Source organism: Eptatretus burgeri, chromosome 12 (assembly GCF_056783735.1).
Source record: "Eptatretus burgeri isolate ZD-2024b chromosome 12, Ebu_testis_v1, whole genome shotgun sequence".
Lineage (NCBI taxonomy): Eukaryota > Metazoa > Chordata > Myxini > Myxiniformes > Myxinidae > Eptatretus > Eptatretus burgeri.
Genome location: NC_140972.1, coordinates 11191355 through 11216295, shown reverse-complemented (window position 1 = coordinate 11216295; position 24941 = coordinate 11191355). Strand labels below are relative to the sequence as shown.

General features: G+C 43.0%; 1 protein-coding gene across 7 annotated transcripts in view; it reads left to right on the top strand.

Annotated features, from left to right (window-relative positions):
- LOC147015090 (transcriptional repressor p66-alpha-like) overlaps positions 1-24941 on the top strand; it is a 74406-nt gene that overhangs the window by 42859 nt on the left and 6606 nt on the right. For all 7 annotated transcript variants that reach the window (XM_085849497.1, XM_085849496.1, XM_085849499.1 and 4 more), the window contains exons 10-11: positions 10051-10253; positions 12126-12212. In XM_085849497.1, coding sequence (XP_085705623.1) covers positions 10051-10253; positions 12126-12212 — 290 coding nt within the window. The remainder of the gene's footprint in view (positions 1-10050; positions 10254-12125; positions 12213-24941) is intronic.

Here is a 24941-nt window from a genome sequence, read left to right as displayed (position 1 = left end):
ACTGATGATGGCAGCACGTGCAGGTTTGCATGCTAATTCTATAGATCAATCACTGACCATCTGTGACGTTTTTTTTGCCTCTGTGCTCGACACCAAAATTACACGAGGTAGAGGCGGGCACTGCTTTGCTCGCCACTCCAGTAAAATGAGTCTTTTCTAGTAAAATGAGTCTTTTCTTGGAGTCTGTGCAAGACCTCAGGTACGATAACCAAACACCAAATGAGAACCAAACCAAGTTTCGTTCGAATCCGTCCACAACTATCTGAGATATTATGTACACAAACAAATAAACAGACAGAAAGGGGTGAAAACATCACCTCCTTCACCTTTGGTGGTGGAGGTAATAAAACGTTTCGTTTTTAAATTTATTCAACTGTTTCGTGGATTGCTTGGTGAAGCCACTTGGCACGCATCCTTCACGCTTCAATGGCGACACCGCGGTTCGATACCGGAGGTAGGAAGGCAAAATATATGATCATTGATCACAATGAGTAAAAAATGTTTTCAGTTGCTGTGAAGTATTGAATCACCACGTCACGGCAGGAAAGCCAAGAGGTACGCATTCTCACTTTGTGTTGCCTGGGTTCGAATCCCAACCCAGCTATAAACTATCATCCCGGTGTTTCACAGGCAGGGTGATTCATCAATATGTATGCTGTCTCTCGGATGGACGATAAACTGGGTGAAATGAATGTGAGAGAGAAAGGCCTTCGGTGAATTAGGCTTTAATTTGCTTGATTGAAGCCATCTCTACAAACACAAACAAAAAGGTACATCAACAATTGACTACAGCGAAGTATAATAATAATTAACCAGCAAACACACAGAGCTCGGTACACTCTCAACTCTCACCGTTTAAGCCTCAGTAGACTACAACGCCAGTTAACGACAAGAACCGAGGGACCATGCCTTAAGTCAAAGCAGTTTTCCAGCTATAGCTCCACAAGCAAGTTACACGTCACGAAGTGCGGCTTTGTCTTCTTTAATTTCACCACACTGGGTGTCACATCTACCGGAATCCCTCTCCCCTTCCTCTCTCTCTCTTTCTCTTTCTCTTTGTCTTTATCTTTCTCTCTCCCTCTCTTTCTCTCTCTCTTTCTCTCTCTCTCTCTCTCTCTCTCTCTCTCTCTCTCTCTCTCTCTCTCTCTCTCTCTCTCTCTCTCTCTCTCTCTCTCTCTCTCTCTCTCTCTCTCTCTCTCTCTCTCTCTCTCTCTCTCCCTCTCTCTCTCCCTGTCTCTCTCCCTGTCTCTCCCTCTTTGTCTCTCCCTCTCTCTCTTTCTCTCCCTCTTTCTCCCTCTTTCTCTCGCTTTGAGTCGTTTAATATTTTAATTGTCTTTTTTTTCTTTCCTCTTTCCTCCTCCGCTTTCCGCTCCCACCCCCATTCTTCTCGACTCGCCTTCCCCTTCCTTTCTCCATCCCCTTCCTTCCCCATCCTCACCCGCCCTGTTGAGTTCGTTACTCCCCCCCACCCTTTTTCCCTGCGTGGTTCATAACGGTTTTGTGTTTATATTTTTCGTTCCCTTACCTTTCCCTTTTCTTCTTTGGGACGAGAGAGAGAGAGAGAGAGAGAGAGAGAGAGAGAGAGAGAGAGAGAGAGAGAGAGAGAGAGAGAGAGAGAGAGAGAGAGAGAGAGAGAGAGAGAGAGAGAGAGAGAGAGAGAGAGACAGACAGACAGCCCACAGCTTGTGGTATAGTTAAGCTTCGAGCTGGTAGCCTACTCCGTTATAGAGTGCGTTCCTGTTTACCTGTAATACGGGTGTGTTTTTTGTTTCAGCGAGACACACGTCTGAGCAGTTATATGACCTTTCCCATCATTCCCTCCCTCACCCCCTCCCCTTACTTCCTTTCATTGGAATCAAAGAATGTTGACACGTTCCCGCTACGTGTTGACACGTTCAAGGCCGATGAAGCCTTGACGAGGAAAAATGGCGTCGTGTGCTTTCCTCCTTACGAGGTCAGTGTTGATTACGTTGTTACTGCCATTGGTAATATGGTTGGGTTTGAAAAACTCCGTGCAGCTTCTCGCGTGAACAAAGGTGTCTTTGTTTTTATATCGGACGATCATTTAGTACATGACATCGTCTCGACTGGAATATCAACTGAAAATGGTTGTTTCATCTTAGCCTCCCCTCTCGCCACAACTAGTATCAAAATTGTACTCAGTAATGTCCCACCTTTCATCCGGAATGAAGCACTGGTAAAAGAATTATCTCGATTCGGTTCCGTAGTCTCTCAGATTACAATGTTACCTTTGTGATGCCGGAACGAGCAGGCTCGACACGTGCTGTCTTTCAGGCGACAGGCGTACATTGTGCTTCCCTCGTCTAATGTCGATAAAATGCTTATTGTGGTCTTTAAATTTCGCATAGATGGACACGAGTACCAGGTGTACGCGTCGACGGAAACACTGAAATGTTTTAACTGCAATGGTTTCGGCCATTTAAAACGTTTCTGCCCAAAAACTGCATCGCCAACAGCCGAGGATACTTTTGTTCCGTCTAATACGGCCCCACCTGTTAGCACCGACGACCCTGTTACAGTCTCAGAGAACGAAACATCAGACCCTAAGGATACAGAGGACAGTCTTCAAGTGTTTGGGATGGTTTTACAACTATTCCCTTATTAAGGAAAAGAAAAACGGATCAGAACGTACTTAACCCACATAAAGGAAAAAAAGTGGTTTTGGCTGTGAGTGAAACAACTTCGGGCTTATGTGACACAGTGTCAATGAAAAATCACTATGAGTCACTCTCAAATGATGAAATGGAGACCCCCTGTTGGTAGATCAAGGTGAAGGGGATTTACTAACAGAGAAAATTCAGGAAACTACAGCCAAGATTCCTACTTCTGATAAGGAAATTGAATCATGTAATGGTCTTACCGAAAAAGAACTAAAAACTGTCTCCAGAACCCCCCAATCGTGCCAAGAGTTGACCACCAATGACTCCTCAATGGTGGAAATTACTCCATCGGATACCCCTAAAGTTATACCTGAGTGTTGTGATAAAGCTCTGAAAAAACCGCATCCTGAAAAACCTGAGGCAGAGGCTGATACTACTACCCTCCCCCCTCCCCTCAATCCATCTCCCCCTCCCCCCTCTACATTACTCAAGGTGGAATCAGAGCCTCCCTCACCCCTCCCCTCCACGTCGAAAAACAGAACAACCTGATACCTGTATACGACAGAGTATAAACACAATTTGTGAATTAGAAATTGAAAATTTTCCAGATAGTGCTTCTGATATGTCAGAAGGAGAACCAGATAACATCGAATAATTCCCTACAAACAGTACTCCTAATGTCTCACCATCGCAAATCCTTAAATTCCTAACTCATACTTTTAGGAAAAGACGTATTGATATAAAGGAATATTTTTCTGACTTACATGGTTTTATTGAAACAGCAAAAAGTATCATTCGTCAACCTAATGATTACCATTTCACCGAACCACAGTGCAGTAGGCTTAAAAAGCACATTGTTAAAGCTATAATGGAAATGAAATGATGACCTGCGTGCACTTCTTTGTTTGCCACCTCTTCATCACTATGGCGATCTTTGGCAGCCTAAACATAAATGGTGGAGCAAGCCAGTCGAGGATGCTCCAAGTAGTCAACTTCATTTAACAACAAAAATTAGATGTAGCTTTTTTACAAGAAACCCACTCAACTCCAGCATCGCACAGTGTTTGGAATAGAATGATGAAGAAGACCGGTTATTTTTGCGATTCTAACTCTCGCACAGCAGGAGTTGCTTTTGTGCTTAGTCCGCACTTTTGCCCTCTACAACTTTCATTTCAGGAAATAATCCCAGGTTACCTTGCTTCCCTGGATTTTGTTTACAATAACATCGAATTTACTTTAATAAATGTCTATGCTCCTTCAAAGGGCACAGACCGCCAAAGATTTTTCGAAAGGTTACGACTCTACATGAGGCAATTAGATTTTCAAAAGTGTATCTTAATGGGAGGTGATTTCAATTGCACCCTTCAGCCCGCACGTGATCTGAATGGTGCAGAGCCTCACCCCGGATCAGCCAGACTGCTGTCTGACATAATAAGAGATTTTAGTCTTCAAGACATATGGCGGATACAAAATCCAAACACCCATCAGTTTACTTGGAGTAAAGTTGCCAACAATCAGGTGGCCCTTGCCTGGCTGGATATATTTTACATAAAATCACCCCTTATTAACCCCTCACCTACCACGAGAATTTCTCCATCTGGTTTCTCGGACCATCACCTTATCACCATGTGCTACCGAATAGGGTCGTCTCCAAATCGCCACTCTTTTTGGAAACTTAACATCTCCAAATTAGACAACTCCTCTTTTAATAGTGCCTTTCAAAGTGTACGGTCCAATTTAGTTGGTGCTAAGCCCCAATTTAAAGACCAGCTGTTATGGTGGGACAACATAAAGGTCCACATTCGAAATTTCTGTCAACATTTCTGTTCTTTAAATACACAAGTAGAACGCAGAATAAAAGCGGAACTGGAGAAAGAAATTCTACAAATTCAAAGCAACCTAAAAACACACCCTGCTCCAAAACAAAAACTAAGACTGCATAAGAAAAAGTCTCTTCTCAATAGTATAATCACTAACCATACCCAAGGAGCGTTAAAGAGATTACGCTTTCAACACCTTCATCTCTTAGATAACGCAACCCGGTTTTTTTTAACTTTGAATCAAAATTGCCTCATTCCTTAATCACTGCTTTAAAATGTCCTGATAACTCGGTCACTACTAACCCGGTAGAAATTAAGAACGACGCAAAACTTTTCTTTTCTAAACTTTACCAGTCAAAAGATGTTGATTTAGAACTGGTTTCTCAATTGGCGGATGGTATCAGTGTTCTATCCCCAAAGTAAAAGTTGGATTGAGAATCACCACTCGCACTCGAGGAACTTTCTGCTGCCCTTAAGAGCCTGAATGGAGGGAAATCACCTGGGCTGGATGGTCTACCAATGGAGTTCTTCAAAAAATTCTGGGACCTGATTGGACCTGAATTGCTTCTGGTCTTCTGAGAGAGCCTGGAGAAGAATGAACTCCCACTAAGTTGCAGAAGAGCTGTACTTACTTTGATTCCTAAAAAAGGGAATCCCTTGCTCATCTCACAGTGGAGGCCAGTGTCCCTGCTGTGTACAGACTATAAAATCCTCTCAAAAGCTTTGGCCTTATGTATTTCACCTCTACTAAAAGATATTATACATATGGACCAAACCTACTGTGTCCCCGGGCGTCATATCCAGGATAGTTTCTCTGTTATTCGAGATGTAATTGATATTTGTGAGATAAATCATGGAAGTTGTGGCCTGGTCTTCTTGGACCAGGAGAAAGCATTTGACTGTGTTTCTCACACATACCTTTTTGAAGTTTTAAAATCTTTTGGTTTTGGCCCCCTCTTTCTATCACATATACAGTTATGTTATTCAAACATAATGGCCATTTTAAAAATAAATAATGAACTTGTACCCCCTTTTGGGGTTGGGAGAGGGGTAAGGCAGGGCTGCCCTCTTTCAGGAATATTGTATACTCTTTCTCTTGAACCCTTCTTAAACACCCTTCTTAAATCCTTATCTGGTGTCACTATGGGAACTAATCCCTTAAAAAGCATCACCTATGCAGATGACATCTGTGTCTGCATAAATCAAACAGAACACATTGTTAAGATGATGAGTACCTTGGATTTCTTTAGTAAAGCATCATCAGCCAGAATAAATTGGGCTAAAACAGAAGCACTGTGACTCCAACTCTCTACCTATCCCTTATCCACCCCCCCCCACTTTCCCTCTCCCTCCTTGTCTCCCTGGAAATATTTCTTGGAAAAGTGACAGGATCAAGTTCTTGGGAGTGTTTCTTGGTCCGGGCGATTTTGTGAGGCATAACTGGGAAGGTTTGTTGGCACGCATGGAACTAATTTTACTGAAATGGAAGTTTACTCTGCCAACTGTCCTACCCAAGGCAGGGTATTAGTCATCAACAGTCTGGTCACCTCAACGTTATGGTACAAGGTTCTTGCTCTGCAGCCACCTGCAGACATCATGGACAACATACAGAAATGCATCACTCGTTTCTTCTGGTCTGGAAAGCATTGGCTGCGACCGGAAATCCTGAACTTACCAGTGGCTGAAGGTGCCAAGGACTTGTGAATGTCAAGTGCTGCATCATGGCTTTCCGGCTGCGAACAGTATGGCGCTTGTTGTGTGAACCCTGTTTGGTCTGGAGACAACTCACCAGTTGCGTCTTCCGACAAGCTGGAAAATTGAACTTTGCACAAGAGTTGTTCTTGATGGACTCAACCAAGATAGATTTATCTGCGTTACCTGCTTTTCACCAAAGCCTACTCAATACATGGCAAGCTTTCGGCTGCCGTCGTGACCCCTCGACCAACACTGAACCCATGTTCTTCAACGAGCCACTGTTTCACAACAGTTTATTTGAAGGCAATGAAGGGGAAAATGCTTTCATTCAGCAGTTCATAAACAATGCAATAACGAAAGTGTGCCACTTGAAGAATGTCACCAATGATAAGTGGCTAAGTGCCACTGCTCTTACATCAGAGGTTGGTATTAGATCATGTCACAAAGTGGACAGCATGCTAAAATCGGTACTACACACCTACTGTGCCTCACGAAAAGTTTGGAGAAAAACCCTCCCATACCCACCTCTGACTTTTCCCCACCTTTCTCAAACCTTTATCTATCTGGCTCTACTAGTCTAGAACCTATTGGTTTTGGCCGATCTTGAGCCTTTTCTGGGAATAATCAAAAAACCCTTAACATACACTGCCTAAAAGTCCTTTTTCCCTCTTTGTCCTCCCCCGTATCCTGTAGATGGGTCACATTCTTACCAAAAACCCCTCCCCTTTATCCTATTTGGAATTGGTACTATAGACCGCCTGTACCAAAACGGGTTGGAGATCTCCAATGGAGAATCGCACATTGGGTATTGCCAACAAATTCTCTAATTCACCGGTTTTCACAAATAAAAAGTGAGCATTGGCCCTTCTGTGGACAAACCGAAACACTACCTCACGTATATACGCTGTAACCGTTTAACCCCTTTATTTGTTTTCCTGAAGATGCTTTTGGCATGTCTCTAGTAATTTTGATTTTCCAACCTTTATTTTTGGCCCGAATATGCCCTTCATCTCCCCAACAGCAATCCTAATTCATTTTTTCCTTTCACAAGCAAAGCTTGCGATATATAAGACAAGAAAATCAAAAATGTGTAATGATTTGTGTACAACAGATAGCTTAGAGGTGTTTAAAGCCCTTTGTGTTTCAAGAATCAAACTGGAGTTCTCGTGTTGCTCTCAGGTACAGGTGTTTGAGACCCAATGGTGTATAAACACTACCTTCTGTAAAGTATCTGAGGGTCAGTTAAAATTCACTCATTAGTTACTGTATGCCCTCTGTCTAAACTTTCTTGTAATTTGTTTATGAAAATTGTGTGCAACTGTATGAGCCTCTGCATGTGAGGCAATCAATTTTTGCATTTTTGTAATAAAAGGACATAAAAGTCAAGTCTCTCTTTCTGTCTCTCTCTCTCTCTCTCTCTCTCTCTCTCTCTCTGTCTCTCTCTCTCTCTCTCTCTCTCTCTCTCTCTCTCTCTCTCTCTCTGTCTCTCTCTCTCTCTCTCTCTCTCTCTCTCTCTGTCTCTGTCTCTGTCTCTGTCTCTGTCTCTGCCTCTCTCTGCCTCTCTCTCTCTCTCTGCCTCTCTCTCTCTCTGCATCTCTCTCTCTGCCTCTCTCTGCCTCTCTCTCTGTCTCTCTCTGTCTCTCTCTCTGTCTCTCTCTGTCTCTCTCTGTCTCACACTCCTCACCCCTCTCCCTCTGTTGGGAGGACTGTAGTATGTAGGAATCGGGGTGATGAAGGTTGTGGTCAAGTTGCATCGGAATTGTGTCGTTTCTGATGAGAAAACAAATACCTCTTTAGGGAGAGCAACCCCTCCCTCCCACCTCCCCCTGTAAACACTGAGTAGACCCCCTCAGACCCCATTTATTTTATTTTTAAATAGTGCTGTGAACAAACTTTACTTATGTCTAAGGTATGTAGTACATACACGGTGATGAAGGTTGTGGTAAAGTTTCATTGAAATTGTGTGTGTAGTTTGAGAAAAAGTGCAATTATTTGTGGACGGACGGACAGATGACACACCATCCCGTAAACTCCCCAGAACTAAGTTCCAGTTGAGCTAAAAATTGGGGTCGAAGGAGGTGTAAGGTGGGGTTACCCCCCTAAATATGTATTTCCTTTCTTCTCTGAAACTACACACACGATTTTGATGAAACTTGACCACAACCTTCATCACCAGTGATGCACCAAAGTTTGTTCACACCATTAAAATAATCTGGGTCGAAAGGGGTGTACGGCGGATTGCCTCCCAAAAGAGGTATTTGCTTTCTTCTTCGAAACTACACACATAATTCCAATGAAACCTGACTACAACTTTCATCACCAGTGATGTACCAAAGTTTGTTCACAACATTTTAAAAAATCGGGGTTTGAGTGGGTTTCCCAGGGGAGAGGGGCGGGTTGCCCCCAAAAGTAAGTAGTTTCTCTTCTCAGAAACTACACATACAATTTTGATGAAACTTGACCACAACCTTCATCACCTATGATGTACCAAAGATTATTCACTGCATTAAAAAAATAAAAATCCACAGTTATTTACTTTCTTCTCCATTAAATATTTTGTGGGTTATCCATGCCTCCCAGAGGTTCCCTGGTTTTCTCATTCAGCCGCAACCAGGTGAGTGCCCAGGGGTATTGCCCCTATATTTTTTTAGGTTATTTCTCCGAAATAAGCTCAGAGTGGATTCCAGTATCCAGCCGTCCATACGTACGTACGTCCGTTAACATTTGACTAAAAAATCTTCTCGCAAGCTACCTGACCGATATGGACCAAATTTGTTATGATGCATAAGAACAGCAAGGTCTTGTAGAAATTATGTTGTGTGTGAATTTCCACTCACGTGTGGCCATACGGTGGTTAGATGAACGCCGGCAGTCTCCCAAGTCTCCATTATGCTCAGCAAGCGTAGTGACGGGAGTAATGGCAGAAGCAGCCTAGATGCACGTGGCCATTGCTCCTCCGAATCCAGGTCGAAAAATCCCGGCGGTAAATAAGTCATGAAATGTTGATTTCCAGCAGCTGAACATATCAAGTTGGGAAATAGGCAAGTTTGTTTATGGTGGTTCCTCCGAGTTCATTGAAACCCGGGTTGAATACAAAGGCCTACAGAACGTTCGTTTGGTCGATGAGAAGGATCCCCCGGAAAAAGTTAGGAAACCGCTGATGGGAACAGAGAAGAGGAAAAACGAAAACCAAAGGAAGCCAAAAGAAAGGACAGACTTGAAGATTTCTGTTCACTGACACTCCCCATCCAACTTCACAGAGCTTGAGCAAATCTGCAAGAAAGTATGGGAGAAAATGCCCAAATCCAGATGTGCAAAGCTGATACAGCCGTACCCAAGAAGACTCAAAGCTGTAATCGCTGCCAAAGGCGCTTCTACATCGTATTGACTCAAGGCGGTTGAATACTTATCGACTCGAGACATTTCAGCTTTTCATTTTCAATAAAAAAATTTAAATTTCTAAAAACACGTTTTCATTTTATAATAATGGGGTATTTTCTGTAGATCAGTGACAAAAAATTTGAATTTAATCCATTTTAAATTCAGGCACTTCTCCCCTCGTTAACCTCCCCCCAAATCCCTCCTCTTAATTTTCCAGTTTTTCTTCCTTGGAGTTTCCTTCTCCATGCATGCGTGTTTTACATCCTGTTTTTGTCTGTTGCTTCCTGATCCATTCAGTGTGCTCGCTCTTCCATGAGCCTCAATGATGTACACAAAAAAACCAGAAGATATACAAATTCGACCCTCCTTTACCATAATTTTGCTGTTGTGGACCTGCTATTTATACCACAACCACAAGATTGATTCAACTTTTCTTTTCATTCACTTTTCATTCCTCCTCTCCTCCCATACCTCAGGTTCTGAACTCTTTCCTTCCATCCACTGTTTTCCCCTTTCATTGTCACCCTCATTAGGAAAGGCTGGTGTGTGCTTGCCTGAAGTGGAACCTTATGCATGCAGTCATTGTGGTACTGACTTCACCGTGGGTTGGCGACGGCAGCCCGCTGGGGATGTAGTTTGCCAGGCCTGCCTCGCATCTGGCGTGAAGGCTTCCTTGCGAGCTGAACATACAGGGCGCCTTAAGGCTGCTTTCATGAAGGCTCTGCAGCAGGAGCAGGTAAGGCAACTCATCACAGCGCGTACGCTGTATACAATTGCACTAGGTTTGAAATGTCCCCGGTGTCCCCCCCCCCCCCACGTGCCTCAAGTGAGCCAATGACGGCCGTCCGGTAGATGGCAGTGCGTAACCTAGATGGAAATGGCGACAATTGATGGAAATACCCGAGTATTTCAATGGAAATTTGTGAAACTAATGTGTTATATATGTGAAAACCATTGAATTTATTGCTTGACGGAAAAAAACCAAGAAACGCTCCCCTCTCATGTACGAACAAACGAAAGATGTCATTTCCGCCCACCACGGCATTTCGTGCCAAACGCTGAAAGCTAAGTTCTTCTTATGCCATCATTCTCTTTAATATTAGCCATAATTTGATTCTAATTCACCTGCTTGCTAGTTTCTCATCTGCTCATTATGCACTCTTTCACTTTTCACCGTTGGATGAAAGAGGGTCATTGAGGGTTAAATATTTGAATGCAAAGTGATTTGTGTTTCATGAATTACCCTGAAATAATAAGAGCAATCGTTTTTTATCCCCCGTCACGTGGCGCAAGGGGGATATTGTTATCACCCGGGTCGTCCGTCCGGCTGGCTGGCTGGCTGGGCGTCAACATTTATGGCGTCAACATTTATAGCTGTGAGTGCGATAACTCATAAACTGTTCGCTATATCAATTTGAAATATGGGTCACACATGTACCACCTCAAAAGGAAGAACCCTATTGATTTTGGGCGTGGCCAGATCCAGGATGGCCAACTGGAGCGGCCATCTTGAAAAAAATGTTTTTTCGCCATATCGATTTGAAATTTCGGTCACACATGTACCACCTGAAAAGGAAGAACCCTATTGATTTTAGGCGTGGCCGGATCCAAGATGGCCGACTGGGGCGGCCATCTTGAAAAAAATGTTTTTTGTAATAAATGGAAAACCGCTTATCTGATTTCAATTATTTTTCAATGGCGGGGGATTCTCCATCTCTGATGGTATATTTGTTTTTTGGAGTGGGGTGGAAAGCTCAAACACCGGAAAATGCAATTACGGGCACATTTTCAAATGAAACTTTGTATACAAAAAATAGAACATCAACATTGGGGAATGGTGGACACATGAAATAGGTAATGATATTTTTTGGGATTTGACTCTTTGTTCATGCCCCCAGGGGATGGGAATTTGTTGGGTCAAAAAAAAAATGTTTTTTATCACTCAAAATTTGATAGCGTGTCATTCCTGGTGGAACGTTTTGCTATCTTTTAATTTTATTTCAGGTGGGAAGCATGGGGGATTTGCAATGGCATGCCGTCCACTTCGCTCCAGTTTAACCTGTTGTTGGTGTCACGCGGGCATGATGGGCCAGATGGCCTCCTTCTGTGTCAAATTTCCTTTCCTTTTTATTGTCCATCTTTTTTTTTGATTATCGACAATGCAAGTGTTTGAATAGGAGGTGCTCATGATTACATGGAGGCTTGTACATGAGTTTCAACACCAGAAAATCTGTCCCTTTTGCCTGTCTTTACCTCCCTAAATAACAACTTTATGGCATGAACAATGATGAAATGCTGCTTCTTCTTTGGATTGCAATAATACTTTTGGTTTGTTATGCTGGTGTCCATTTGTGTGCAGAGACCCAGATTGAGTGATGGTTTATGAGTGATCGTTTTTGATTGTCCAGGTTGAGGTCAGGAATCCAAGAGATAGTTTATGGGTTGGTACTGTGGAACCTAAAGGTACAGGTCAATCGTTTTATTTGCAAATTTCTCTGTAAATTCAATGTCTAGGTCTGCACAGTAATTGATTGTTATCAGTGGTCATTGGGTTTGTGGAAATTGTGCGATTTGTGCGAACCTTGTCGTACCTCCTTCCCCTGTGCAGGAGATAGAAAAGCAGATTCAGAATCAGTCACAACTTCCTGGCTCTGTGAATAAGCAGAACCGTCCACAGGTTCTCCCAACCAAACAGGTGAGTGATGGTATCTCAACCTGCAGCAGCTGATGGCAGGCCAGCCTTCCATTGTGGTGTCATTGATTTGAACGATAATCAGTTCAATTAAATAACATGTATATCCTTCTTCCAGTCCAATGTACAGTAAGTAGTACCCTGGTTTACATCACCCGTTTTCATGTCGTTTCACAAATACATCATCACATTATTAATACCACTTCTCAAAAAATATGTCGTCACATTATTGATGCCACTAATACCACTCAAACTGACATCATTTTAAAAGTCATAACTTCTTTATTCTCGAGTGTTTTCAGAACTAACAAGACTGATAAAGATTCCAGAATACATCACAAAAGTACCAAATCAGGAGATTGCAATATCGCCAAACAAACTACTGTACATCGATTGCTTCACGCAACAAGAAATGTAATGTACTGTGCTGTAGATTGGCTAAGAGGCGTTGCAAAAGTGTTACGTTAGACGTGAAATTCAATGTTATTCATTGAACGGATGCTGGTGAACATGCCCTTGATGTTGCTGGGTTATTAAGTTTTCCTTCAATCTATAAATATGCCAATCTTCATCGAAGGAGGAGGAAGAAGAACACGTACCACCAACTTTGACCGCTTCCGCAAGAGGTTTATTTTTATTTAAATATATCTGGTAATTGTTTTTTTATACGTATGTGGACTTGAATAAAACTGTCATTAATCAAAAAGGGTAATATCATAGGTAAAAAGCAAAATATAATACTTGAAGTGGTGAGGTTGGGTCCAATTTTTTTTTGTTTTTTGCCACTTATAACGTGAGACTGCATTGGCAGCACCGAACCTGTCTACTGGCAAGACAGACAGACGTTCTTTCTTGATTCCATTTCTCACTGTTAGGAATGCACCCCACCCCTACCCCCCAATTCCATTAATTATTATGAGAAAAATTGCTTTGATTTACATCATTTCGATATTCGTCGCACTTTTCAGAAATGCATCCCTGACTTAAACCAGGGTCTTACAGTAGTACAATGCATGAAAACAAATAAAAGAAGGCAGCGTGAGTCCCGGAATGGAAATTCCTTGTTGGGCATGCAGTAGCAGACAAACAAAATTTCACGTAACAATGCAAAGACCGATTACTTAACATAGACGATGAATCACAGAACAAAGTCAGGTAGTTATACAAAATACATTTGGAATTTGAGGCAATGCAGGAAGAATGGTTTGGAAAAGGAGCAGCTGCACATTAGGTTATGAAATGTCTGTCAAATCATTCCAAAGTTTGGGACCAGAGAAACGAATGTTTTGCTAGAAATATAGTTATATGCTTCAGGATATGAATATGAGACTGATCTGGTGGTGTACTGATGACTGTCAAAATTAAAATTGAACAAGTTGCACAAATGAGAAGCATGGTGTCTGTTCACACATTTATACATTAAAAGAATACCTTGTTTTTAAAGTGTGACATCATACAATTTAAGTTTAAGTGATTTGGCCAAGGCCGAGCGAAGCGGGGACGAGGCCGTTTATTCCTGATACATGAAACACCCTGCAACCCATGCCTCCAGAAGACAGACTTTTAGAACACCGGCCAGATTTCCCATCCAATCATCTTGTAACTTTGTTACAACATTCTCCATTAATCGGCACTCCTTTGTTGAAAGTTTCGTGTCAACCGCTCAAGCAGTTGTGGAGAAAACAAATTTTGAAGTAAATAAAGGTGAAAAAAATAAGGGCCTTGGCCAACATTCCACAACCTAGTCAAGGATGGTCATGTACTCCTGTTACTAGTTAAATCATTTATCAGTTTGAGATCCAGGTGGCATCCTACATATTATTCAAGGTAAGTTTATATATATATATATATATATATATATGTATATATATATATATATATATATATATATATATATATATATATATATGTATATTTTAATTATTATTATTTTATTATTTATTATTATTCATTTTTCTGCAAAAGGAATAAGTTGTTTGCATTAGACTGAAATGTATTACCTGACGTACGAGTACAATATGGTAAATAAGAAAGTACAAGGGAACAGTATAACAATTGAGGTACATTTTGGGGGAGAAAACATTTCAGTCTTGAAATTTCTTTTGGTAATTACCAAAGGTATATCCAATATCTTTGGCAACTTCCTTTTCAAGTTAATGGATATAAAATTTGCATGATGATTGACTATCAACATAAACAACCAATAATTTTAGTCCATTCAACTCTTGGTATTCTTTCATTGTTCACCAGGATCTCAACTGTGTCTAAACCTCAACAATTTTTTAACTGAAAAATATATAATTAGGCGTATACTTTTTTGAATTGATGGATAGTCTATTTGCTCTAAACCATTCACATTTTGAAAATATTTTCATTGACAACAGTACATGATGAGTTATCACTATATAAAACATTTGTCATGCATATAAAACTAAATAATAAATTTGCAGGTGTGTGTCTGGCATTGATATATATATATATATATATATATGATATAAACAACTAGCAGGGATACCTGGCATTGCCTGGTCCTGTTCTAATCCTGTTGGCATTTTGAAGAAATCTATTACTTTTATTTTGTGGGGGCCTAACCATGAAGGAATGGAATCGAGGATCATTTAACATTGCCTTTAACATTTAACCCTAACTTCCAAACACTTAGGAACAGAGTGATTATTTTTTAATTATTTATTTATTTATTTAAGTTCAACTTTTGTTTTCAAAATTTTCAAGAATTTCTTTTGCGTAAAACATTCCCCAGTACTCACTGATAAACCTCTGAAAGTTTTATGAAGATCCGTATAGTCGTCTCTGAGAAAATTGACAACACAGACAGATTGACAAACATAGCCCGGTGTGACTGTTCAAAGACCAATCACAAATATGACACATTGTCTCAGCAATTTGTTTAATTTCAGATTTTATCACCTTTGGGCTAATTCCATCCAAGCCAAGGGCTTTGTTGTTTTTAAAAGAATTAAATATCACAAATTTTCACCTCTGTTGTGGAGTATAAATTCAAGGAATTTGGATGAGCATCATGAAGATAATAATCAAAGTCAACTTGACAGGGTGGAATCCTGCATATTTAATGATGGACCTAGTCCTGTTAAGAAATTTTTGAATTGATGAGATATTTTTGTGCATTATTCACCCCCCCCCCCCATTATAATTCATTCTAATTTTAGAGTCATCTTTTCCTTTCTTGTTTATCAGAGTATTTATTACCTACCAGGTTGACTTCTTTTTGTATGTTGTGGATTGTAGTAACCCATCTGTCATCCAGGGTTGGGTCTTTGTATTTCTGTATTTCCTCTTTCTGTATTTAACATTACAAAGTGGAAGACGTTTTTCACATAAGGCATGCAATTTAGATTTAAATAAAGCAAGATATTTTATTTAAATAAAGATTTAAATAAAGCAAGATATTTAGATTTAAATAAAGCAAGATATCAAAGGGCGGAGGAGCTCCTTGTGAGCCAACGGCCATCCATATCTAGTGCCCAACTGTGTCTGCGGACGTCCTCCTGCAGTTGGGTTACTTCTTATTAGGAGGTTGGTGGCAGGATTTGCACTCCAGCCACCGTAAAACGCTTCATTCCGCAAAACGCAAAAACGCAAAAAAATCTGAAAACCCACTCCGTGGGAGTACCTCCTGTGCAGCTTCCCTTCGCAGGGCAGCTCACCGGATGGTGGGATTGGGGCAAAGCCTTCGGGACCCCCAATCTTTGATAGGAGGGAAACCACGGGGTAACATCCCTGGGTCAGATTGCGGGAGAGTGTGTCGGAGTGGTGCTGAGGTGTCGTCCACCAGACGGCGGTCTCCTTGGGTTAACCTGAGGCGGTCCCTTCGGGTGGGTGCCTGGAATGTCCTATCCCTAAGAGAGGATGATCACCTGTCTCTGTTATCATCTGAGCTCAAGCGTTTGGACATCGGGATTGCAGCTCTCTCTGAGGTTCGGAGACCGGATTGCGGCGAGATAATGGTGGGTGGTTACACCTACTATTGGTCTGGTCGCTCTGATGGTTACCATACCCAAGGAGTTGCTGTAGCTGTGTCCAATAAGCTGACCCCAATGATAATTGAGGTAACACCGGTCAACGAGCGTATTATGAGATTAAGGACTCGTCACTCCTTAGGTGTCATTTCCCTGGTCTCTATTTATGCTCCGACTGAGGCGAGTGATCTTACCGTGAAGGATGCATTCTACGCCACACTCGAGTCTGTGGTTGATCAGTGCCCCAGACGAGATACACTTCTAGTCTTGGGGGATTTCAATGCATCGACTGGAACTGATAGGGATGGTTATGAGGTGTGTGTTGGTCCCCATGGGTCAGGAACTATGAACCAGAATAGCACTAAGTTCCTTGACTTTGCAAGAAGTCATGGACTTAGGGTGGCTGGTTCATGGTTTCAGCGCCCGCAAGCTCATCGCTGGACTTGGTATTCCAACGCTGGCGGTGTGGCAAAGGAGATTGACCATGTCCTCATTGACGGTCGTTGGAGGATGATCCAGAACTGCAGGGTCTACCGGAGTGCTCAGTTCCTCAATACTGACCACAGGCTTGTTGTAGCAACTCTAAAGCTGCACCTTAAATCCTGGAGAATGGTACCATCCCAGCCTAGGCTGGATGTTGCCAAGCTCAGGGATGAGAGAGTAGCTGAGAAGTTTGCGAACAGGCTGAGTGGACACTTGGGGGGTCTGGGTGCTTTGGGGGGTCCTGAAGAGTTGTGGAGCACCTTCAAGACCACCGTCCTTGATGTCGCCGGTGGATGCCTTGGAGTTCACCGCAGGGCAAAGAAGAATTTTGTCTCTCAAGGGACACTGGATACCATTGACCAGAGTCGCAGGGCCAGGCTGAATGGCAGAGCTGAGCTGTTCAGGGAGCTGAGGCGTAAAACTGTACGTGCACTGAGGGTGGACAAGGAGGCCTATGTGCGAGGAATCTGTGAGGGCGTAGAGCATCACCTGTGGACAGGTGATTCTCGTCCCGCTTACAGGGGAATTCGCGCATTACGTTCATCCAAGCCCATCCCTCGGAGCACTGCAGTTCGAGCAGAGAGTGGTAGGCTCTTGACAGAGGAGTCTGAAGTGAAGGCCCGCTGGGCCGGTTACTTTGAGCGGTTGTACCAGGCTGATCCCCCAGCTGTCGAGTTGGACGTCAAGGGTGTTACAATCCCTGTTGCTGACCCTCGAATCAACTGTGGTCCACCATCGCTTGTGGAAACACGGGCTGCGGTGAACCAGTTGAAACGGGGCAAAGCTCCAGGGATCTGTGGCATCCATGCTGAACTTCTCAAGGCTGGTGGAAATGCTGCACTCGCGTCGTTGCATGCAGTTTTGTGCTCTGCCTGGAACACAGGCATCATCCCAACTGACTGGAAGAGGGGCCTTGTTGTCCCTCTCTGGAAGGGTGATCGCCAAGACTGCAACAACTACCGAGGGGTGACGCTGCTCTCAGTGCCGGGCAAGGTCTTTGCTCGGATAATTCTTGATAGGGTTCGCCACCATCTGCTTGAGCACCAGCGTCCAGAGCAGTCAGGCTTTACACCAAAGAGGTCAACGATTGACCGTATCCTTGCTCTTCGTGTCCTCACTGAACGCAGACGAGAGTTTCGGCAGGGGGCTGCTTGCAGCCTATGTTGATCTCTGTAAAGCGTTCGATTCAGTGAATCGGGATGTCCTCTGGAGGATTCTTGGTCTTCGTGGGGTGCCACCGAAACTGATCGATCTGATGTCTGAACTCTACTCTGGTACTGAGAGTGCTGTGAAGTGTGGTGGTACCGCCTCTGACTTATTTCCAGTTGTTACTGGAGTTCGTCAGGGATGTGTACTTGCCCCCACACTTTTCAGCACTTGTATGGACTGGATTTTTGGGAGGATGTCGGAGAGATCAAGTTGCGGTGCATCGTTTGGCAATGTCAAGATCTCGGACCTTGATTTTGCAGATGATGCAGTCATCTTTGCGGAGACTTTAGACATCCTCTTGGGGGCCCTCGAGGTGCTGAATGAGGAGTCGGAGCCGTTGGGATTACGGATTTCTTGGGTCAAAACAAAGATCCAGGCTTTCGGTGACATCTTGGATGCTGCTGTCCTGTCTGTGTCTGTTTGTGGTGAGGATGTTGAGGTCGTGGATAGATTCACTTACCTTGGCAGTGATATTCATGTCTCCGCAGGTTGTGAGCCGGAGGTCAATAGACGTCTGGGTCGGGCCTGGGGAGTCATGGATTCACTGGATCATGGGGTGTGGCGCTGCCGGTACCTGTGCGGGAGGACGAAAGTCCGAGTCTTCAGGTCCTTGGTACTTCCAGTCTTGCTCTATGGGTGCGAGACTTGGACTTTGACCAAGGATCTGAGACGGAGACTTAATTCCTTTGGTACCAGGTCTCTTCGGAGAATCCTTGGCTATCGCTGGTCGGATTTTGTGTCCAACGAGCGGTTGCTGAGAGAGACTCGGATGAGATTTGTTACCTGCATAGTCCGTGAGCGTCAGCTGCGGCTGTATGGACATGTGGCTCGTTTTCCTGACGCTGATCCTGCTCACCAGATTCTCTCAGCGAGGGAGTCTCATGAGTGGAGGAGGCCAGTGGGCCGACCACGTGCCTCATGGTTGCAGCAGGTTGACCATCATCTCAAGGAGATGGGGATGGGCCTGGCATCTGCCTGGGGGATGGCCAGACGGAGGCCCCTGGAGTACCGGCGGAAAGTGGGCGCAGCGACGCGCTGTTCTGGCACATGCTCCCATACCTGACCTGACAAGATATGCTTCATCGGTGTTTTCTGATAGGTAAATACCACAATAATTACCATTTCTTTAATTGTTCTGTAAAATAATAATATGTTCCGAGTCAATCCTTCGATTAAAAAATAACTACCTTTTTCTCCAGTAGGTGTACTTTTACAGTGCATTGACGTTATTTGAGAGATGGGTAGATGGTCAGTGATGTCATAATACAATAATCCACCAGTAGTAGATAAATCACATTTGGTTTGAGTTATAAAGAAGTCGGGAGACTTCTATGTAGGGATAGCCTGGACACTCCATTGGCTCAATACAACATAAATCCTCAAACAAATCGACCAAGATAAAACGTATAAACCTATAAGTTACCCTACCAGTTGTCTCCGGAGAATTTGGGACTTTTAGAAATCATCGCTGAATAAGAAAAATGAGAGACCTAAAAGTGCCCACTTGTCATTCTTATTCTTCTCATTATTTTGTCACAACGTAACTCAAAATTGGTTTAAGCTATGAACTTGGTTTAAACACCAATCTACTGCATTTGTAGTGGGAAGGTGCAAAGTAATCGGAATTTTAATAGCTTGAAAGGATTCCACGAAAAGTACGCAACACTGCATTCCTTTGTAAAGGAATAGGAAGGGATAAGAGATGAGTGGGAATACAACTGTCAATCAGCCTGAAGGGGGCGGCGCTGCGAGACATTTGCCCAGGGGCCAAATCAGACCTACATGACTGGTTAATGGTGTAATATTTTGAGTCCTGTTCATACAGGGCAGTCATGGGGCCAATCAACAGCAACAACACACACACACACACACACACACACACACACACATTTTTTTTTTAAATAAAATACAGACTATGTTGAATGTGAGATTGTCTATAAAGTACGTACAGTATGAATACAATGTGAGCACATGGATAAATTTGTACTACAACATTTGTAAATCAGTAATAGAACATTTTATATGTATGTATGTATGTATGTATGTATGTATGTTTGTGTGTATATATATATATATATATATATATATATATATATATATATATATATATATATATATATATATATATATATATATATACTACACATAGCCAAAAGTATGTGGACACCTGCTAGTCCAGCATCTGATTCCAAAATCATAGGCATTAATATGGAGTTTCTGTTTTTTTATTTTTTTATTTTCTAATGTCAAGGCTCGTATAAGAGCGAACACACAGAACGTATAACAAGGGGAGCAGGAGACGGGAGGGATGTGAGAAGGAAGCAGGAAACGGTGGCGAATAGGAATGAGGAGATCTTTGGAAGGGAGCGGAATGGGGCGGAGTACATGGGGTAAACAAGATGGACACTATAGGGTCTTTAGGAAGAAAAGCTGTAAATTTGAAGGAGGTGGGTTTGAGGTGGATTAACAGGGACTGAAAAGATCATGGTTTTGGATGGGGGAAGATAAGAGATGATGGTGAACAGCTGTTTTGAAGACCTGGAGGGAAGAGCAGGATTGAAGAGTGTGTGGGAGTTTGTTCCAAAGGTGGGAAAAAAGAGGAATGAAAGAATGAAGGTGAGCAGAGATTCTTGATTTTGGTAGTTTTACCAGAAGGGGGTTGCTGGCGGACCTTGAGCGCCCTGCGGAAAGGTGGTGGGGACAAATCACAGACAGAGTAGGGGGGGGGTGAGGCCAGAGAGGAGACGGTAGAAGACAGAAAGGACACTGACCTGCCTGCGGTGAGGGAGTCAGAGACCCAAAGACTCAGCCTCATCACGGGAGATACGAATGATCCTAAATGCCTTGATTTCCACAGCGTGAAGTCGAGAAAGGTGAGAGGCAGGAGCACCAGTCCAGAGGCGAGAGCAGTACTCCATCAGGCTGTGGATGAAAGCTTTGTATGTGGCCAGGAGCTCAGGTATGCCGAGGAAGGACTTTGCACGACGGAGGATGCCCAATCGGCGACTGGCTTTGGAGGTCAGCTTGGAGATGTGGCTTTCCCAGGAAAGATCATTGCAGATCGTGAGACCCAGGAGTTTGAATAAAAGGACTTCTTCAAGAGGATTGTTGAGAAAGTTGATGGGGGTGGAGGGGGGGGATTGTTCCATACGGTCCTTTTGGAGAGACATAGTGAGAGTGTGAGACATGTTCCACGTGTTGGACCAGCTTGTGATTTTATCCAGATCTGCAGAGTGAAGAGGCTGCTGCTTGCTGATCTGAGGGATGACAGATGGTACGGCAGAGGGTGCAGTCATCAGCAAAGAGATAAAGAGGATTTTCCAGAGTCGGAAAGATCATTGATGAAAACGAGAAACAGCACTGGGCCCAGAACACTGTGTTGAGGAACTCCAGCCTGGACAGGAAGACGAGATGACAGAATTCCATTTATGGCCACATGTTGATTGCGACAGGAGACGAGGTCTGTGAGCCATGAGTGGAGATTGCCTTGGATACCACAACAAGAGAGTTTGGTGAGCAGGGCGGGGTGTCAGACCATATTGAAAGCACGCGATATGTCGAGGGAGATTGCTCTGATCTCATGTCTGGCATTGAGGACCTCCATCCCTTGTTGGGAAAGCAGGAGCAACAAATCCAGAGCAACAAATTTACGCACCCCCTCAGCTACCGGACCGATTTCATCACTTATTGGTGAATCATCAGCTGCGGTGCAGACAGCAATGCATACCATTGAGGCTCCCAAGCATGTACCACGTGCAAACGTCAAAAGCAGTCAATATATAAATAAAGACCCACCCACATCTCTCACCTGTGAATGGAGGGAATAGCCAATCAGCTCTCACTTCACGAAACCCAGATGGCTAGGATTATATAAACAATTGACCCCTCCCACACTCCTCGAGCTGAAGAAGCTGCATAAAGCAACCCAAGAAGACCTTGGTATGCGAAGACCAACCCAAGAAGGTATGCGCTATGCTATTTCAAACCCTTCCCAGAGTTCCTTCACAGCTATAAAGACATTCACAAATAGTACACACTGGTCCGGCAGCTGAGGGGGTGTGTAGCATTGGGATTCTCATGTGTGTACTATTTGTGAATGTATAGTATTCCCAGACCAGGAATCCCAGACCTCTGGTAAACCGTACCAGTGCTCTGCCATCTGGCAGCAAGTGCCCCAGAAGCAAAAGGGGAAAGAGAGTGGCATCTATATGTGGGAGAATTGTGTGTCCAGCCTGTGGGTCACCCAGATAGCTCAAATGGCAGAGCACTAGTACGGTTTACCAGATAGCAGAGCACTGGTACAGTTTTGCATGTCTAAGACAGTTGTTTTAAAATCGTGTCAATAAAGTTGATTGAATGATAAAATATTTTGAAAGCATGTGTTACAGATCAAAAATAACTCTGATTATGTCATGGAACAGGCCTCCCCAGCTATGTAAATCAGAAATGAGAACTCGACACTATCAATGGGATATTCAAATTCAAGGTACATGTAGTGTTATCAAGAAAATGCACATCACCATTAACAAGCAATTGAAAGTAAAAGAAAAACAAATAAATAATAGCAGCTCTTGAAACAAAGAAATACAAATATCTATATAAATGTTTTTGTGTGTTCGTGTGTTTGTACGTTATATATATATATATATATATATATATATATATATATATATATATATATATATATATATATATATATATATATATATATATGTATATATATTTTTTTGTGCACCTCAAAATTTTGGATGTAGGTACATCAGAATCTGAGCAAGGTTTTAAGCTCCCACACGTTGGCCTTGACATGACCCAAAAGACCACAAGGACCCATAAGACCTTGTAGACCCCTAATACCTTTTATGACCCTATAGACCCCGTTACACACTTTAGAACCCATAGACCTCTAAGACCCTTTGGAACCCCGAAGACCCTTGGACTCCTTTCTACCCTTTAGACCTTCACATCTTTTAATACCCTGGAGATCCCTTTGACCTTTGGACCCCTTTTACCAAGTCTTGGCGAGTGTCTGCAAACTCTGATTGCTCTTTCTTGTGTTTTTTGCATACATGATAGAGGTTTGTGGAAGAGCTACAGCAGAAAGGAAGGGAACAAAATGGAAAGGGGGAGAAGGACACACGGGGGTGAACAAACTGTACACAAGTTGAATGAAACCGCAAGAAGGACACACGGGGGTGAACAAACTGTACACAAGTTGAATGAAACCGCAAGGACACACGGGGGTGAACAAACTGTACACAAGTTGAATGAAACCGCAAGAAGGACACACGGGGGTGAACAAACTGTACACAAGTTGAATGAAACTGCAAGAAGAGGAAGGGGGAAAATGGGGATGAAACAGAAAAGGAAGAAACAAATTAAACAAAAAGAGCTGAGGGAGAAGGGGAGAAATCACAATAACCTGGAAAAATGAGTGCTTGGGAATGGGGTCATTTGGGGGTAGAAGAGATCATGAGTGTGGATGGAGGATGATCTGAGGTAGTAGTGAACAGCTGCCTTGAAACCCGAGCGGGACGAATGGTATTGAACAGATTGGGGAAGTTGGTTCCACAGGTAAGAGAAAAGAGGAACAAATGAAAAGACGTGAACAGTGAACCTGGATTTTAGGAGTTCAACAAGAAGATGGTTACTGTCAGACCCTGTGCGCCATGCATAAACATGGGAGGGACAGAGCTTATCGGGTAGAGGGTGCAAACCAAAAAGGCCAGTTTAACCTTAAGCACACTTCAAGGCTTAAGAAATCCAAAACCGACATGCACATTTTAATCAAATAATGATGCTGTAACTCCTGAGTTTATGCCGGGTGTTGGTTGCTCAACTGTGGAATTTAAGACCACCAAACACATTTGAGATTTCATGGTTTTGTGTGTGTGTGTGTGTGTGTGTGTGTGTGTGTGTGTGTGTGTGTGTGTGTGTGTGTGTGTGTGTGTGTGTGTGTGTGTGTGTGTGTGTGTGTGTGTGTGTGTGTGTGTGTGTGTGTGTAAAAGTTGAGGTAATGGGAGGAGGTAGAGGTTGCTATAGAGATGCTCCATAATGTGATGGTGCGTGGATAGAAGAGATGGTGGATGTGCATATGTGAAAGCAGGAGATAATGATGGGAGCACATATGTAAGGTTGAAGTGAGTAGGACGAGACAACTCCACAATTGGGAGAACAAGGAGACAGCTTGGAGGTGTCCCAAATTCTTTTGATGGTTTATAACTTTTTTTTAATGATTATATAAATCACCTTTTAAGAAGTAAAAGTCTCCCTGGAAAGGTAGTGGCAGCAGAAAAAGTAGATAAGTGTAAATTATAATTAGATGGGTACCTGGAAATGGAGATAGAGGGGTATGGGGATGTTGATAAGTCTTTTAGGTAGTTTGAGTATTGATGGGTGATTGTGTATGTAGTGCTGTTGGTGGGGGTCTTCTTAAGGGGAGTTGTGTGGTTGATGTGTGTTTTTAACCAAGCCATGCCCCCTCCCCGAGGGGAAGAAAAGGAAAAATAACAAAAACAAGCAGTGAGGCGATGATGGTTCGCGGGCATTATTGAGGAAGCCCTACCGTAAAAATCCTATCCCTTCCGTCAAAATTGACCAAATCAAATCAGATTTTTTTATATGTTGTACTTATGGACATTACGCACAGCTTCTAGCAAATTAAATTGTGAGAAAAAAATCGAGAATAAAAATAAATAAAAAGTTCAAGTGGGCGTGGCTTCGCCCACAAGGGGGGTGGGACGCCCCTCATACAAAAAGACACAACCAGACCATGATATCTAGCTTGTGTCCAAGTTTCATCAAGATCGCATCAAACGTCACAGAGCTATGCTCTGGAGAGAGTCACAAACAGACAGACACACAGACACAACGAAAATAGTGGTCACTGCTGGTGCCCGCGAACCAAAAACTACCAAAAAACTTTCTAAATAAATGAATAAAAAATACAAAAACACTTAAAAAAAAATTGGCATTTTCTTCCTTGGATCTTGTGTGGATGGGTTGGTGTGGTGTTCGCGCAGGCATGATGAGTTGAATGGCCTCC